Below are 18,726 nucleotides of genomic sequence, written 5' to 3'. Positions count from 1 at the left end.
GTGGTGATGGTACTTGTGGTGCTGCATTGATTTCTGAAATCTTCATACCTGCCTTTTATCCAGCCTCTTTGTTCCAAGTAATTTTTCTTCATCACGGTATAGATGCGTCTATACTGTCCCTTGATCAGATACATTTACAAAACAAAACATCACTTTAGTATAGCGCCAGGGCAAAACTCACAGGTTGTAATAGATCAATGACAATGTTGACAGTATGTGTTTAAAATAATTGCAAACAAACCTGTTCTTTCTTTAGATGTATGACAGGCGATTATCATCCTCATCTGTCTACCAGTCAGAAATCACAGTTGCATGTGGATGTTTTAGTCGAGCTTCCTCATATGCATCTATAATAAAACATCACATTGTTGTTAACCTCCCGTAAAGAAAAGTTCAAATCCTGAAATACTATCAAAGTTAATTAATGCATATAATACCTATAGTGTAAATAATCAGTACACAGAAGGTTGCACAAGATTTATTCGGAGATTCATGCAGAGTGACAGCCTTATGAATCTGAGACATAGATTTGTAAGATGGCCAAGCACATGCATTATTCTGTACCCATGAAGATTAACCTACCATTGTGAAAAATGTTTGATGATAGCCAATAACAATAAACCATTTCAGCTGTTTGTGAAGCAATTAGTAATGTAATGTCTGAAAAGCTCAATCTATGTTGAAAATGTATCAGCAGTTTACAGCTTATAATGGACTTTTAGCACACAACTATAGCATGCCTATTCACGTTCAAAAGAGTGTGCCATTGACTTCTTTGGTCGTGATGAACTGCAAAATGATCTCACTAACCTTTGTTAAACAAGAACAATGAGACTTAACCAACAAATATTGTTACCCATTCATTTAAATCAGAGTTTATCACTGTCAATAACATAAAAAAAAAAAAAAAACATCAAAATCTGCTTTAAGACGTTCAGTTTTACATTAACTGATCATTACAGCTTGAACAAAAGATATAATTGATTCACATAGGCTAACACATATGAATTAAAGTGCACACTAATATATTTCTCTTGGATAATTTAAAGAGAATAGTAAACAGTCGAGTTTCGATCACTTTTCGTGACTAACTGCATAAACAAGATAAACAATAATATTTTATTATTCCAAAAGGATTAGTTTTTATTTACACAATCACAGAATTAATACTGTTGGATAAGTATACGCCTGTACAATGATTTTTTCAACATCCACGGTACTTTATAATGTTAAATCAGGAAAAAAACACGTTTTGCCAAGTTAGTTAATGGATTCGTCTACAGAAACTTTCTTTAACGCAGTTAGCATACACACAAATTCGTTTCATGTTTCTTTAAAATAATTAAAATAGTTTTCAGTTACTACACACGTTACAATCTAACATTGTGTTAAAGGAAAATGAACTTTCAGGCGTGTTTGTAACTGTTAGCGTTAGCATACATTAGCTCCAGTCGTGTTTCTTAAAGCAAGTTACATTTCGTATCAAACTGTTGTAAATTACTAAACGCTGTTACAACCAAACACCGTGGAAATGTTTTAAGCTCTAAATTCGCTAATTATACAGAACACAAGCAGTAAAAAGCTTACCTTTCTGACCGGAATCCACATGAAATATTTAAAAAACCAAACTTTTTCTTCTTGTGATCTTCGTGCCATGGTGGTTGACAACCAGCTTTTTGGAGCATTACCGCCACCGTCTGGATTGGAGTGTGGATCATGAGTTTAGTCACGCATGTGTTTATTATGAAACCAACTTCTGCTTTAAAACAAAAACAGTCAGCACAGGAGCGTGCTATCTCAAAAATAAGCGAATTTTACATAGTTTTTCTCTAGATGACATGTATAATCTATTTATAAATAATATTGTTTTGTTTGCGTCTAAACATTGCGACCATCCACACTAAATATTCTTTTTTTTTTTTTTTTTTTGCTATCGTACCATGAATATTTTCTCAAATTATCATTAAACATGGAGCTAACAGATTACTAGATAAAATAAGAACTTAATCGGTTGCCATCAGCCTTAATCGGTTGCCATATGGTTGACCGGAATCGGGCCAGTGCTTTACAGCCGCATCACAACCGCATGTGCACGAGCGAGCTGCGGGCCGCACTCGGCCCGGAAAACACTCGCCGATGCCGAGTCGGAGCCGGAGGCGCCGGAGGGCAGCCGAGCTCGGGCCAATTACTGCCTGCTATCTGGGCAGGGCCCTTGGGTCAGATGACTAGCTGTTTCGCTGGAGGAGGTGTTTGATATAAAGTGTGATTCCTCAGTGCTCATCACATATTTCACAGGAAGTGTGTATATGTGTAGGTCTGTGCATGTGCTTCTCTTGTTGGAGCTAGCCTGCACCCAACTCCCTAGCAGAGCTGATTGTGCTTTTATATGAAGTGCTCTGAACATGCTGTGAATTAATAAGTTATATTTTGTTAAAGTTATGTTTTTTTCTGTAAATTGTATATATTTTATGTCTCCGTGCCCATTATGGTAGCGAACCTGTGTGCCCGTTTCCTTTAATTTCCCATTTTAGGGTGTGGCTTGGTCTGTAGATCACATCTGTTTAAGGCAGGGGTGTCCAAACTCGATCCGGTTTCCTAAGTTTAGCTTCAATTTGCTTCAACACACCTGTTTCTAGTATATGAAGCAAGTGCTTGATTATCTAGTGTAGATGTGTTTGATTAGGGTTCTAGCTAAAGACTGTTTATCAATTCCAAGAATGCAGAGAACGGACTTGCGTCCTTGTGAAGACCGGTCTTGCCAGGGTACCTCAGAAAAACGAACTGGCGAGACTGCGAGAACACAGAACGCTATGAGAAATGAAATGTTGTGTTCCTCCCGATGATCACATGACCTTCCCGTATTTTTTATGCAAAATTATTTAAACATTTCAGCATTCATAAAACGATTTACTGTTTTCCTTAAAAATATATACTTACAAATACTTACAAATATACTTTCCACAATACAAATAAAACACATTTTAATATGAATCTCAGCAAATAAACACCCTTAATATGTTTATGCCTTTATTAAGATTTTCATATTTTTGTTTACTTTGACCGTCTCATTTAGGGAAACTCCTGAGAGGAATAACTTATATATCTGAACTTAAATAATAAGCAGGTATAGAAAGCTGCACTTGCAGCGCTTCTCACCACCTTTATTCAGATGCAATGACATCTAAGACTTCTTGGGAAATTTTTGCACTCAAGTCTGCATCCACGCATCCTCCATTCTTGAGTTTTGTAACTGAACTTTGACGGTTAATGATGACGTTACACAAGAACACAGGGATGCAAGAATGCTGAAGAACACATATTGAGAAACAGCCAATCTCTCAAGGACACCGGCCCTCCAGGACCGAGTTTGGACAGCCCTGGTTTATTGAAAAGTGTGTATTCTTAGCACTGGGCGTGTAAAGCATTTTAGTAAACGTGTTAAATATGCTATAGAAATTTGTTGTTGTGTTGCAGAAGCAGACAAGTTTCACAACTTCACAACAAATAATTTCAAACCATGTCAAACCATGTGAACCTGTTAGAACTACAGTTAAGCTGCTGAACAAAAAAAAAATGCTCAAGATTTCAATAAGTACTCAATATTTAAAAGCTTATGAATGTTCCTAAATACAGCTTGGTGTGCTGCATCTGAATATTAAATTCTCCCTTACAATTTACAGTAGTATATAAACAGTATGTGTACTGAGTTGTATGTCCAAATTCATAGTATTCTAAAAAGTTGAAGTAGAAGTACTAGGATGGCCTACTATTTCTGCCCGAATTCTTTAGTGTACATGAGACGAACATTTTACTGTTCCATGAGCACTTAAAGCTGGTTAGGTCATATAATAGTGTCAACTTAGCAGATGGAAAACATCCGAATTTCATTTATAGCACCCATTTTCTTGCCTAATAGAACATACTTTTTTAAATGTCTGTGAAGTATAAATTCACAAATTGTACTTACTTAGAAGCATGATTTCTAATAGTGTTCCATTATAAAATTTAATGTAATTTACTCTCAGGTTGTCCAAGATTTAAGTGATTCTTTCTTCAAATGAACAATAACCTAACTGGAAAAAATAATTCTTGGTGCTAAATGGTTACTGGCACAGAACAAACAACAACAAAAAAGACAGGCCAAACCAATTTTCCTGTGGCTTCTTATAATACAATGAGGATATTTCTGCATAGTTTCAAATTTTGTTTTATAAGACCTCAATGTATCATCAAGTTCCATGGTTTGTAACTCCTTCCCTACCTTAGATGAGATATCTTGTCAACTGAGAGACAAATCTTCTCCGCCACTGCCAAGTTTTTTTTTTCTAGCAATCTGGGTTCTAGATGCACTTACTATGATGTACAGTTGAAGTCAGTTTTATTAGCCCTCTTCGAATTCTTTTCTTTTTTTTTATGTTTAACAGAGCCAGAAAGTTTTCACAGTATGTCTGATAATATTTTTTTTTTCTCTGGAGAAAGTCTTATTTGTTTTATTTTGACTAGAATAAAAGCAGTTTTTATTTTTTTAAACAACATTATAAGGTCAAAATTATTAGCCCCTTTAAGCTATAATTTTTCTCGATAATCTACATAACAAACCACTGTTATACATTAACTTGCTTAATTACCCTATACCTGCCTAACCTAATTAACCTAGTTATGCCTTAAAATGCCATTTTAAGGTGTGTTGAAGTGTCTTGAAAAATCTAGTAAAATATTATTTGCTCTCATCATGGCAAAGATAAATCAGTTATTAGAGATGAGTTATTAAAATTATTATGATTAGAAATGTAATGAAAATATCTTCCCTCCGTTAAACAGTAAAAATAAACGGCTAATAATTCTGAGGGTTCTTTTACACCTGTGAACCGATTCAGTTGTTCCAAACCAGGGATTAAAATTGTTACATTGTTGCTCTTTGCTCTTGGTGCTGTTGGCTGCAAAGTTTCTAAACGGACCAAAAGAGAAGTCAGGTGTGAGTAAACTCTCCTCACATTGTTCAGAGTTTCACGGTTTATTTTGCAGAGTCCCGCTCAGCTGTCAGGGGGGTTGGTGGTTTGACAAAGTGCGCACGATGTGTCTAAAGAGCGAGGAGGGATGCGGTGGGGAGGGGTGAGAATGGTGCGCGACGTATGCAGGCATTCTGGAGTCTGCTGCATTCGTGGGAGACTCCTGAAACTTCCGGGAGACTTCGGATGTCTGTTGAATAACCTCCCTCCCTACTCATAAAGCAGGTCGCACACCAGAAGCGCCGCTCGGCGCCCGGCGACGGCTCAGGACGCAGTTCATTTTTCAGCCGCGCCACAGAGTGCCATCTGATTAGTTTCATGTTAAATATTATTCGAATGTGCGCGTCTGGTGTGGGATACTTTAATCTGTCATGTACGCGCCGTGTCGCGGCGCCGAGCGGCACTTCTGGTGTGCGACCTGCTTAATTCTCTCTTCATATAGCCATATAAAACACTGTGATATAACCGGGTTCAGATCGTATCGCTTTCTCACTACAATCAATCCGCTCCAGAGTTTGTTTCAATCGAGCCGAGACCACCTCATTCAAACGATCTCAGAGCAATTGTTTTGGCGTGGATTGGTGGTTTCACATATGACTAACTGGGTAAACCAGACAGGTTCCGAAACAAGAGTCTAGGTGTGAAAGCAGCTTGACTTCAACTGTACGTTTATTAAAGTATGGTGGCTCAGTGGTTGACATTGTTGCCTCACAGCAAGTGTATGCTGATTCGAGCATGTTCTCCTGTTTGTGTGGGTTTCCTCCACAGTCTAAAGACATACGGTAAGTATAGAAATTCTTTTGCAAATGTTGTATTTTTGATTAAATCTGTATTCCAAGGTTATTATAGTTAACGAAAACAAAAGAAAAAACAAAAACTAAACATTTAAATAATTGTCGTTAACTAAAATAAAAATAAAAACGAGTTTTTAAAAAAACTAGAACTAACTGAAACTGTATTGTGTACATACAAAACTAACTGAAACTAGCTAACATTATAGCAAAACCTCCCTCGTTTTCATATTTGTAAATGTATGTAATACATAATCTTACTGTAAGCCATTTAGAAGTAATTATAATTTGTTGTATTATCGTTGTATGCGTGACGTCACCCATAGGTTTCTGAAGAACCAAAAAGAAGCTACCAGCAGTCGTGGCCAACCGTCGATATCCCCCCAAACAGTGGGATACCAAACAAGGGCAAAGAGGCGGCTAGACGGCTGCTAGCATTTTGCCTAGATGGCTTTCCTATGGGAGAAACCCTCGTTTGTGTTCTGACCACATGTGCTTGGCTGTATACTATACAAATAAAGTGCTTAGACTTTTAAAAACGCTGTTGTAATACATGATGAGCCACTAAACATTGTTCTTATGATGTTTTTCTACATGAGGAAACCCTGAATTACTTCCAAACACTTCAAATATTATCTGTGTTAGTAAATGCAAGGCTATTGATAAAATCCAGGCATAACACTGTATGACAACATTCCAGATGACTGTTCCAGAGCCTACAGCTAATAAATCTGTTTGATTCTGGAGTGCATTACAGGTCTTAAGAAAATTATAAATGATCTTAAATAAAACAAATACTTTTATAGAGATGGTATTTAAGTATCTAATTTCCCTCACCTGGAAAATGGAGGACATAGGAATGGTTTGTGAGCACAATTAAGTGCACACAGCATGCCATATCATCTGATAAATGTAAAAAAATATTCTAAAAGGCAACTGACTGTGTAAAGCCACGCCCTTGATTATGCAAACTGGATATAACCTAATATAAAGGAAACAGATGAGTTATAAAAAATATCACACCCCTCACAGTTGTCATGAAGGGTAATATTAGCTGTATAACCAAAATCGTTCTTTGTACCAGGCTGTAAACACCTTTATTTCTGCTGTAAAGTTGGCCATTTTAACATTGGGCTCAAAAGAAAATTTGTTTCTTATAGAGCCAGGACTAGCGAAATTTCGAGGAATTGCAGTTTAAGTTACTTCTGAATTTGCTTCACGAGGGAGAGATGGAGGTTGACGCTAGACCCATGTAAAAGTAACCTGACACCTCCCACTAGTAGGCGAAATGCGCCGATCCTTGCGTCTTCACGTAAAATCACGTACGATTTTCTGAGGCAAAATCATAGCTCCTGTTTACATTGCTTGAAGATTTATGTCAGCCGCAAAAAACACACATTTCGTCTCTTAATATTCATCAGGATATTGAATATTGAGATCTGGAGGCTGTTTTGAAAGTTTTTTGATACAATAAGCAGCTTCAAAAAGGTAGGACTTGAGTATTATTATTTTTAATGGTTAGTTTTGAAAATGAAGAGATTGTGAGTTGCATGTTGTTGTCATCCAAGTAATTCTATATGAAATAACACACAGCGTTGACTAAATGTTTATTATAAGTAAACATAAATGTAATATTGCATTAGACCTTAGATTTTTTTTTTTTTTTTTTTTTTGGTTGTACGATACATTGCACCAAAATTTATTGCGATAAACAATATTACTTTAAGACATTCATTTTATGCCACTCATTACATAATGCCAGAATGACAATATAATATCATCGCAATACAAGAACTAACTTACAAACAACACAATTTATTCTTGAGAATATTTTCTTAAAAATCTTAAATAAATATTAATAAATGTTAACAAAAAGGTAAGAAGTAACAGAGGCTGCAAAATCTGCTACCAGATTTATTTTCAGTTGTCAGGCACACACATTAAAAATATACCAAGTAATCCAGAGTAAAGAGTAGACTATGTTTTTTAAACCATTCGGACACTGACACATCCAGTAGAGATAGAGATGTTGCACAATCAGCTAACATTTAAAAAATATTCCTTTTTATGTATTTGTTTTTTTATGTATATGGGGATACAATAATCGCCTAAACCAATCTAAACATTTATTTATTTATTTATTTATTTATTTATTTATTTATTTATTTATTTATTTATTTTTACTTATAGAGTTTAGTTCTTGTAACAGTCACTCAAGCCTGGTTATGCAGATAGGCCTACACTGTAAAAACACACAACTCAATTGACTAACCAGTAATATGTGAAGAACAAACAATGCTTCCCTCTAGTGGATAGTTTAGAAAATTGTACCAATTTTAGATTCGCATCACCAAAATGATTGAGGTCATGTCCACATTTTGTGCGATAAGTTGATATATTGATTTTTGTGACAGACCTACTGTACATTGCATTTAAAAATTACACAAATTTTAAGTTTACCTTGGGTAGCTTACTGTGAGATCATTCTGATGTCCCCGCCGTATATTAACAGAAAATTATGTTTACTATTTTTGTTTATAATAATGTGTTGTATGAAAAACTGAATGAAGTTTAAGTTGAATAATAAAATTATGTTAGTACAAATACATTAAAGTATAAGTCTAGTCTTTAAATACCACTTGGATTTCTATTTGTATACATTTCAGGATTGTTTCAATATTTTATTAATAAAACATTATAATACAATCTATGCATCTAGTCTCAATTAGAAACTATTTTTCTTGTTTTAATCTGTTAATGTAAGTTTGATGTGAAAAGTAACCGATCTAAACATTTATTTATTTATTTATTTATTTTTTACTTATAGAGTTTAGTTCTTGTTACAGTCAATTAAGCCTGGCGATGCAGATAGGCCTAAACTGACAACACACAACTCATTTGACTAACCAGTGATATGTGAAGAACAAAAAATACTTCCCTCTGGTGGATAGTTTAGGGAATTGTACCAATTTTAGATTCTTTATACAGTATGAGTATTACCTTGAGACTTGAAGATTAACAAATGAACTGAATTAAGATGACTTTAGAAATGTACGTACAGTAGATGATATACTGTCATGGTTGTCAAAGAGGACAGTTCTTCTACTTCTTCATGGACATATCTCCATGCAATTTAGTACACTTCAAAATAGGCCAGTGCAAAATGCCATTTCTCTCTTGCACAATTCTGATTAACCTTGTGTTCCAACATCATATTTTGCTAGCACTGATGACGTTGTGCATTACTCTTACATGCAATAATGCAATATAGGCAAACCCGAAGTTGAAGTATGTAAATCCATTTGAAGTATGTGACCAATAGGTCTGTCACAATGATCAATATATCAACTTATTGCTCATCACACGGACATGACCTTAATCATTTTTGGTGATGCAATGTATATCGCCCATACATATAAAACCAATTCTAGCAACATTTTAGCTGATTGTGCATCATCTCTATCGGAGGTGTCAGTATGTTAAAAAAACACTATAGTATTTACTATAAATTACTATAGTATATTTTCATGATGGTGCCTGACAACTAAAAATAGATCTGGTAGCAGATATTGCAGCCTCTGTTACTTTTTACGTTGCATTTTTGTTATTATTTTTGCATTTATATTATTATTTATTTATTTAGGATATGCGTTTTCCCATTCTGATGCCAACACTTAATTATTATATTGTTAAAATGACTATAATTGAATTAAATATTCTTAGGAATTAAATATTATGTGTTGTTGTTATGTATGTTATATATATATATATATATATATATATTCTCATTCTGGCATTGTGGAATGAGTGGAATAAAATGGTCTCAAAATGACTATAATATCTTTTCTTGCAATATATTTTGGTGCACTATATCGTACAACAAACAATAGATAACTTGACAGGCCTAGTGACCAAGTTACTGGTGTTGTCTTACCTTTAACTTTTTGCATGATTGTTTGTTACTGTCTGATTAAGAGCCTTACAACTATCATCTTGTTCATGATGTAAACTACAAGTATTTTTAGGAGGATACATCAACTCATTAATAACTGGGCACTTGTGCACACCTATGAAACTGAGTAGATCGATATTTATTTATTTGATTACTTTAACCTTCCTGTCTTGTTCGTGTCAAAACTGACCGATTTACAACTTAAAACACTAATACATATTGGGTTTAACATCTGTTTGCCTCAAGGCCTTATGATATCCTCCCCACTATGCACTTGAACATTTAAAAGTAATGATCACCTCTTTTATTGAATTGTGAGTTCACCAGATCTCACTCACTCACATATTTCAGACTAAACAATGTCTTTTACAGGTACACATCTCTTTTCCGCGCTTTTGTGCGAATCCTCCAGCCTGATCTCACAAGGAAATAACTATTTTTACGTTTTGTCAGTTAAGTGGCTAATTTGTACGATTTTCATCTTTACCGTTATCATCTCACTCAAAAATGACCAAAGTATAACCAGTGCTAGTTCTTTGCCCATGCTCACCATCTATACCCTCAATCACTATTCCCTACATCACTATACTAATATAGTCCAATTAAAGGACTGAATAAAAAAATTTGAGCACTCAATGCACAGGAAAGTATACCCTTTTGTTTGTGCTTTGCTGGTTGGTCAATCATTCAAATGGATTAAAATGTCAGGTTCTTTGGTCAGACCCTGTGATGGTTATTTTAGCGAGCTGTCTATTAGTAACAAAACAAAGTATTTTGATTTCTTTCATATATTGTTCATTTTGTAATACATTTTCAATGCCTATTTTTTTTTTAGCTGCAATTATTTTATGTCGGATTCTATAAATTAATTTTAAACACTACTTTAAGGCATTGTTCACTGCTAAATAATGTTGAATAAAAATTTGGGGATGAAAAAATTGTTTTTGTGTTAATTTAAGAGCAGTTAAAACAGACCAGTCAATTTTGACCGGGAACACTGAAGTAAGGGGCGGGATGTGAACAAGACATGAGGGTTAAACAAAGGTCTAGTAAACATTTTTGCTATACTTTGGTTAATGATATGGATTTACCATAGATGTTTTACCAAATACCATTCTGTAGAGTGTAGACTCAATCTTGCTAATCTGAATTTAGAATGATTTAAAATGCTATATCATGATTGTTATCACTGTAGTTATCATACTTGTTGTGAGCATGCCTATGTTTTGTTTCTTTCAGTCCATTTAAGTGTTAGCTGCATGAAATTAAAGGTGTTATCACAATCTCAGTACAGTATTTTGCTTTCTGAAAATGATAGGTAACAAAGTTTCCTGAACGTTAAAAAATGCAGCTATAACATGTTTACTCTGGTAAAAAGTAGCAACACTGTAGTTAAGCTGGCTTTTTGTGTTGTTTGAGCAGGCTTAAAAACTGGAACATTTCTAGGGATATCTCTAGTAGTTCATCTCTATGTTGAAATGTGCATATCTAAGAGTTTCACAATTTTCATAATTTTTTTCAGTAGTCTGATAAATGTTTAAGCAGTAGTTTTGAAGACCCCCCCCCTGTCCCCCCTTATGTAGACTATGCTCAGATAATGCTAATTTAAGCAGTTGTCGATATTACGATCAAGTACTGTGAACTGGTGTGAACTGACTTTAAACATGCACCCCAATCTAAATTGTTATCATAAATGGTTGTGACAAAGAGGACAGTTCAACTGATTGATGCTTGCCATATGATACTTTTATTGAAGAATTCATAGAAGAATTCAAGAAAAACATTTCATTTGTTTTTATTTTCGCTAGACATTTCCAATTATGCTGCGGATCCATGGAACATATGCAGAAATCTTGGTATACACATTAGGAAGCAAACGTGAATTACAGAGATAACGGTCTCTGAAAATTGTGATTCCAACAGCAGTGTTTCCACAAACCAAAGGACCTCCTCCGTCACCCTGTTAAGCAACACAGATCATCATGTCACTAGTGAAACATGTTCATACATTATGATACATTTTCATAAACTTTTTTTGTATACGTACATTGCAGGATCCACCATGACCAAAAGCACAGATCATCATCGAGGGCACATAATGATATCCCCATCTGAGTTTACACTCTGCATCATTCACTATAGCTGTCTTTGCCTCCAATAGACGGTCACTCACTGGGCCATCAGTCCACAGTCTTCCCCAACCAGCAACACTACAGAGAGTATCTGCTTTAAAACGTTCTCCATTCTTTGGTAATGATATTGGTCTTATCTTGTTGTTCAGTGGGACTTTTCTCTTTAGCTGTAATTTAAAAACACATTTATTAGCAATAAAAAAGATTAGATTAAACTGATTATACTGCTGTTTTAGCCCCAAAGGCCAGGGTGAATAAAAAAAAACTCAGAAGTTAAAACACAAATTTAAAAATTTGTATCACAGTTTCCTCATCAGATATTATTTTGAACAAAGGTTATACAGGTTTGTACCTTTAAAAGCATGATGTCATTCTCAAAAGTTTTAGAATTAAACTCTGGATGCGTAATGTGGCACATCACTTTAAAGTGCTTGGAATGTTGACATTTTCTCAAATCATGGGCACCGACCACAACCGTCAAAGCCTTTCGATTGCTTTTGAAAAAGTGTATTGGAAATGTGTAATATGTCATTCAAGAGTCTTTCGTCAAAAATGTACAAGAAACAAAACTCTTACTGGTGCCAGCACTGTGCAGCCGTCAAGACAAACCGGTCCGAAATGAGGAATCCGGCACAGATATTTTGACCGAACAGTTGAACAGAAACCATGTAAGGTCTGGAGTGAGGTTTTGCCTCCTGGCCATCTACTATACTCACATGAGCTGAAAGAAATGGTGTTGTTGGTCAAAGTACTCAACACTTGTCAATTTTAAAATGCTCTTATTTTTAAATCTGTAAATCGTGTTGTATAGTCAGTCTCACCAGTGAAGGTCAGGTGTGGCACCAGAGAAACCAGCAGGAGCAGAGAAATGATGATAATGGTCATGATGACGACTATCAGTGAACTTACAATGACAAAACACTGTTTAAATATACATTAAAGCTGGGAGGGGACAATAAAATCTGACCGGAGTGACTCCTGTTTGACTTTTTTCACAGCTTGTTGTGTCAGTAACACTGATAGTATTAAGATATTGTTTGTGTTATTCCTTGCACCATCTATTAAACAGGTTATGTACAAAACATACTGTAAGATATGTTTATTTTTTCTTTCCACACAGTCAGCGGATGGACTGGAAAAGTTGTTGGGTCTTCATAAAATGGAGTGGCCAAAATAGTGTCTGAAAAATAAATGGGATTTACACCACAACCTTTTTTTTTTTTTGTTAACTTACAAAATACAATTTACTATTTTTATTTTCTTATAATTATAGATATTAAGTGTAAGAATGGGCTTTGTGACCAAACTCGGGTTCCCCTTCATGAGAACTCTGAAGAGTAAGAAAATGGGTCAATGAATGCTAAATTAATTGGCAGAGCTCGGCTCTGCAGGTGCCAGTGATTAATCATTAATAGAGTATGTCAGCTGGAGCTTGTGAAGCGAGCATTCAGAGCCTCACACTAGAGACTGAATTCCTGCCAGTGCGTTCAACGACGCGTACAGCGGCAGTCGAACTGGGCTCCTTTCTCATCCCCTGGACGTCTCCCTGGTAGCTAAAAGACCAATTTTCACTAAAATAGCAGATCCTAAGAGAGCAACAAGGTTAAGAAATGTGTCTTTTTCAAGATGCTGTTCTGACTGTGTGTATCTGGATGCAGTGGTTGTTATCTCAGGATGATGAGCACGGGTACTGCATCACAGGTCTGGGGGTACAGCATGTTGATGCGGTTCCTGTGGAAAGCTCATGCTTTTACTCTGAGAGCATGGCTATTGTGCAGCTGAGATTGCGGCTTTCAAGCCATCTCCGTTGCTCCCCGTGAAAGATGTTAGCATGTGGGCAGATCTTAGGAACAAAGTGGAGGTTTATTCATCGCCTCCAGGCCCGCAGACCCTCCGCTGTTCCACAGCATGCCCTATCCAAGCTTCGATTGGTTGTGTCGGTTCATCTCCCGGGATACCACACCTTCACTTGATGACACCAGAGATCAGATGCCCATCGCGACATCAGAGAGCAAGCTGTCAGACCTTCACCTCCCTTGATGGTGAGGTGGCCAGTGGGTACGAATCTTTCCTCTGGTGGTTGGTGCCGCCACCTGGAGGGGTAAGCTGAGATCTCCCTTCAAGGCCAGAGCCCACACCGCTGCAGAACATGCCGCTTCTGTTCTACAAAACAACACCACAGGGCTGTGCTGCACAAGGGCAGTTTGTTTTTTTTTACCAGGCTTAATCGTAAGCTCTGTACGGTGGTTGATGATGCTCTCATGACCTTCAAGTCGGCTGCCTATGTCCTGGGGAAGACAATGGCCAGACAGTTGTTCGGAAATGTCACCCTTGGCTTACCCTGATAGATATGTGCCACGCTGACAAAGTGCACTATCTTGGCACGCCCATATACTAGACAGACCTACTCTGAAACAATGTTAGTAATGATCACCTCTTTTATTGAATTGTGAGTTCACCAGAACTCACTCACTCGCATATTTCAGACTAAACAATGTCTTTTACAGGTACACATCTCTTTTCCGCGCTTTTGTGCGAATCCTCCAGCCTGATCTCACAAGGAAATAACTATTTTTACGTTTTGTCAGTTAAGTAGCTAATTTGCACGATTTTCATCTTTACCGTTATCATCTCACTCAAAAATGACCAAAGTATAACCAGTGCTAGTTCTTTGCCCATGCTCACCATCTATACCCTCAGTCACTATTCCCTATACTAATATAGTCCAATTGAAGGACTAAATAAAAAAATTTGAGCACTCAATGCACAGGAAAGTATACCCTTTTGTCTGTGCTTTGCTGGTTGGTCAATCATTCAGATGGATTAAAATGTCAGGTTCTTTGGTCAGACCCTGTGATGGTTATTTTAGCGAGCTGTCTATTAGTAACAAAACAAAGTATTTTAATTTCTTTCATATATTGTTCACTTTGTATTACATTTTCAACGGCTGTTTTTTTTTTGCTGCAGTTATTTTATGTCGGATTCTATAAATTAATTTTAAACACTACTTTAAGGCATTGTTCACAGCTAAAGAATGTTGAATAAAAATTTAGGGATGAAAAAATTGTTTTTGTGTTAATTTAAGAGCAGTTAAAACAGACCAGTCAATTTTGACAGGGAACACTGAAGTAAGGGGCTGGATGTGAACAAGACGAGGGTTAAACAAAAGTATAACTAAAATTGTGTTTCTGTGTTAACATTTTTGCTATCCTTTGGTAAATGATATGGATTTAACATAGTTGTTTTACCAAATACCATACCGTAGAGCGTAGACTCACTCTTACTAATCTGCATTTAGAATGATGATATTTTGATGGTTATCGCTGTAGTTATCATACTTGTTGTGAGCATGCCTATGTTTTGTTTCTTTCAGTCCATTTAAGTGTTAGCTGTATGAAATTGAAGGTGTTATCAAGATCTCAGTACAGTATTTTGCTTTCTGGAAATGATAGGTAACAAAGTTTCCTGAATGTTAAAAAATGCAGCTATAACATGTTAAGTAGCAACACTGTAGTTAAGCTGGGCTTTTTGTGTTGTTTTGAGCAGGCTTAAAAACTGGGACATTTCTAGGAAAATCTCCAGTTATGGTGAAATGTGCATATCTAAGAGTTTCACAATTTCATTATTTTTTTCAGTAGTCTGATAAATGTTTAAGCAGTAGTTTTGAAGATCCCCCTTTTATGTAGACTATGTTCAGATAATGCTAATTTTAAGAAGTTGTCTATATTATGATCAAGTACTGTAAACTGGTGTGGACTGACTTTAAACATGCACCCCAATCTAAATTGTTATAATAATTGGTTGTGACAAAGAGGACAGTTCAACTGATTGATGCTTGCCATACATTTATTAAAGAATTTACAGAAGAATTCAAGAAAAACATTTCATCCGTTTTTATTTTCATGGAGTCGCTAGACATTTCCAATTATGCTGCGGATCCATGGAAGATATACTGAAATCTTAGTATACACATTAGGAAGCAAACGTGAATTACAGAGATAATGGTCTCTGAAAATTGTGACCCCAACAGCAGTGTTATTACAAACCAAAGGACCTCCTCCATCACCCTGTTAAGCAACACAGATCAACATGTCACTAGTGAAACATGTTCATACATTTTGATACATTTTTATTAACTTTTTTATACGTACATTGCAGGATCCACCATGACCAAAAGCACAGATCATCATTGAGGGCACATAATGAGATCCCCATCTGAGTTTACACTCTGCATCATTCACTATAGCTGTCTTTGCCTCCAATAGAAGGTCACTCACTGGGCCTTTAGTCCACAGTCTTCCCCAACCAGCAACACTACAGAGAGTATCTGCTTTAAAACTTTCTCCATTCTTTGGTAATGATATTGGTCTTATCTTGTTGTTCAGTGGGACTTTTTCCTTTAGCTGTAATTTAAAAACACATTTATTAGCAATGAACAAATTGAGATTAAACTGATTTTAGTGCTGTTTTAGCCCCGAAGGACAGGGTGAATTAAAAGAATTTCAGATGTTAAAACATGAATTTTGAAATTTGTGCCACCGTTTCCTCATCAGTTCATTATTTTGAACAAAGGTTATACAGGAGGGTACCTTTAAAAGCATGATGTCATTCTCAAACGTTTTAGAATTAAAGTTTGGATGCGTAATGTGGTTCTTCACTATAAAGTTCTTGGAATGTTGACGTTTTCTCAAATCATGGGCACCGACCACAACAGTCAAATCCTGATTCCTGATGAAAGAGTGCATTGGAAATATGTATTAAGTCATTCAAAAGTCTTTGGTTAAAATGCTTTGTCAATAAACATTGCTGTTCACAAGAAACAAAACTCTTACTGGTGCCAGCACTGTGCAGCCGTCAAGACAAACCGGTCGGAAATGAGGAATCCGGCACAAATATTTTGATCGAACTGTTGAACAGAAACCATGTAAGGTCTGGAGTGAGGTTTTGCCTCCTGGCCATCTACTATGCCCACATGAGCTGAAAGAAATTGCGTTGTTTGTCAAATTACTCAGCACATGTCAATTTTATAATGCTCTTATTTATAAATCTGTAAATCGTGTTGTATAGTCAGTCTCACCAGTGAAGGTCAGGTTTGGCACCAGAGAAACCAGCAGGAGCAGAGAGATGATGATAATGGTCATGATGAAGACTATCAGTGAGCTTACAATGACAGAACGCTTTATAAATATACACTAAAGATGGGAGGAGACACTAGCGAGTCTTTTTGTGACTTTTTTTTTTTACAGCTTGTTTTGTCAGTAACATGTAGTATAAAGACATTGTTTGTGTTATTCCTTGTCCATCTAATTAATAGGTTATCTACAAAACATACTGTAAGGTATGCTTTTTTTCTCTTTCCAGTCAACAGATAGGCTGGAAATGTTCAAGTGGTTGGGCCTTCATAAAATGGAGTGGGCAAAATAGTGTATGAAAAATAAATGTGATTCACACCACAACCTTTTTTTTTGTCAAGTTACAAAATACAATGTACTATTTTTATTTATTTATTATAAATATAAATATTAAGAGTAAGAATGGGCTTTCTGACCAAACTCGGGTTCCCCTTCATGGGAACTCTGAAGAGTAAGATAACGGGTCAATGAATGATATAATAATAATAATTATTATTATTATTAATAATTCATCATATTTTTACTTAAATTCTTTTTTCCAATATTATTCTTTACTTTGTGTTTTTATTATGCGTATATTATCATTATTATAGTAATGTTTTTTTTCTTAATATTCTCATTATTTTGTCTGCTGCACTTTATTTTCCCACTTACTTTTTTCCTTTCCTTTTCTTCTTCTACTCTTTATTCCCCTCCCTTTTCTTTTTCTTCTCTTTCCTCTTCTATTTCCTTTTCTACTACTTATTATTATTATTATTATTATTATTATTATTATTATTATTATTATTATTATTATTATTATTATTATTATTTGTCTTCTTCCTGATTTCCCAACCTCCCCTCACCTCCTCACTATTATCACTATTAATATTATTACTTCTACTTCTGTTACCATTATTATTATTGTAACTATTCTGACTTGTCTTTCTGTTATCTCCTCATTATCATTATTACAAGTATGTCTACCATTGTCATTATTCACATTGCTGTAGTAGTAGTAGTAGTAGTCGTCGTCATAGTAGTAGTAGCAGTTGTAGTTGGGGTTGATGTAGTAATTTCTGTAGTAGTAGATGCCGTGGATATAGTGGTATAAGAAGTAATGGATGTGTTGTAGTAGTAGTAGTCCTTGTTACTGTCGTCCTTTCTTTCTTTTTACTGTCATTATTACTATCATTATATCACTTGCATTTTTGCGACTCCTTACCACTGACTGGTTTCTTTCTTTCTCTCTGTATTTTTTTTTCTTCTTAATTTTTAAATCTGTTACTTGCTTCATTTATTGACTGTTATTGTCCCTTTTGTATGTACTCTGACCTTAGGGCTGCTCGATTTTGGGAAAAATCATAATTACGATTGTTTTGGTCATAATTGTAATCAAATAAAGGGTAATCAAAAAAGGTAATCAAGGGATTTTAACAGTATTTCCTATAAAAATTTTCTTCCGGAGAAAGTCTTATTTGTTTTATTTTAGCTAGAATAAAAGCAGTTTTAAATATTTTTAAACCTATTTTAAAGTCAATATTATTAGCCCCCTTAAGCAATAGCTATTTTGATTGCAGAAGAAACTACTGTAATACAATGACTTGCCTAATTACCCTAATTAAGCCTTTCAGTTGCACTAATCTGAATGCTTGTATTTTGAAAAAATATCTAGTCAAATATTATGTACTGTCATCGTTGCATGGTTTTTAGAAATTAGTTATTATTATG

General features: G+C 35.4%; 2 protein-coding genes and 1 long non-coding RNA gene across 4 annotated transcripts in view; all 3 read right to left on the bottom strand.

Moving 5' to 3' along the window:
• The window catches only part of LOC141380310 (uncharacterized), a 3,402-nt gene extending 1,760 nt beyond the window's left edge, over positions 1 to 1,642 (bottom strand). The window contains exons 1-3 of one of the 2 annotated variants that reach the window (XR_012398132.1): positions 1,588 to 1,642; positions 242 to 347; positions 49 to 119 (exon numbers count right to left, since the gene is read on the bottom strand). This is a non-coding gene — a long non-coding RNA (uncharacterized lncRNA). Of the gene's footprint in view, positions 1 to 48; positions 120 to 241; positions 350 to 1,587 lie in introns of those variants that run through there. The other variant, XR_012398131.1, reaches the window with a different exon arrangement.
• A 9,835-nt stretch (positions 1,643 to 11,477) lies between these two features.
• On the bottom strand, positions 11,478 to 12,809 carry LOC141380111 (mast cell protease 1A-like). The gene is made up of 5 exons (XM_073936821.1): positions 12,706 to 12,809; positions 12,461 to 12,605; positions 12,237 to 12,378; positions 11,800 to 12,051; positions 11,478 to 11,712 (listed from the first exon to the last, which is right to left on the bottom strand). The coding sequence occupies exons 1-5, from the start codon at positions 12,767 to 12,769 to the stop codon at positions 11,557 to 11,559; spliced, it is 759 nt and encodes a 252-aa protein (XP_073792922.1). The 5' UTR covers positions 12,770 to 12,809; the 3' UTR covers positions 11,478 to 11,556.
• A 2,905-nt stretch (positions 12,810 to 15,714) lies between these two features.
• LOC141380309 (duodenase-1-like) lies at positions 15,715 to 17,185 on the bottom strand. The gene is made up of 5 exons (XM_073937788.1): positions 16,962 to 17,185; positions 16,717 to 16,861; positions 16,474 to 16,612; positions 16,036 to 16,287; positions 15,715 to 15,951 (listed from the first exon to the last, which is right to left on the bottom strand). Exons 1-5 carry the CDS (start codon positions 17,023 to 17,025, stop codon positions 15,796 to 15,798), a joined length of 756 nt encoding a protein of 251 aa, XP_073793889.1. The 5' UTR covers positions 17,026 to 17,185; the 3' UTR covers positions 15,715 to 15,795.
• Between the last annotated feature and the right edge of the window lie 1,541 nt (positions 17,186 to 18,726).

This window comes from Danio rerio, chromosome 22, assembly GCF_049306965.1.
Source record: "Danio rerio strain Tuebingen ecotype United States chromosome 22, GRCz12tu, whole genome shotgun sequence".
In the NCBI taxonomy this organism is placed as follows: domain Eukaryota; kingdom Metazoa; phylum Chordata; class Actinopteri; order Cypriniformes; family Danionidae; genus Danio; species Danio rerio.
This window is presented reverse-complemented; position numbering and strand designations above follow the sequence as displayed.

Coding starts and splice junctions, on each gene's coding strand:
- LOC141380111 (XM_073936821.1), bottom strand. CDS start 12,769: ATGACCATTATCATCATTTCTCTGCTCCTGCTGGTTTCTCTGGTGCCA. Junction 12,606..12,705: donor GCCACACCTGACCTTCACTG/GTGAGACTGACT, acceptor CATTTCTTTCAG/CTCATGTGAGTATAGTAGAT. Junction 11,713..11,799: donor GTCATGGTGGATCCTGCAAT/GTACGTATACAA, acceptor GTTGCTTAACAG/GGTGACGGAGGAGGTCCTTT.
- LOC141380309 (XM_073937788.1), bottom strand. CDS start 17,025: ATGACCATTATCATCATCTCTCTGCTCCTGCTGGTTTCTCTGGTGCCA. Junction 16,862..16,961: donor GCCAAACCTGACCTTCACTG/GTGAGACTGACT, acceptor AATTTCTTTCAG/CTCATGTGGGCATAGTAGAT. Junction 16,613..16,716: donor GCTGCACAGTGCTGGCACCA/GTAAGAGTTTTG, acceptor CTCTTTCATCAG/GAATCAGGATTTGACTGTTG.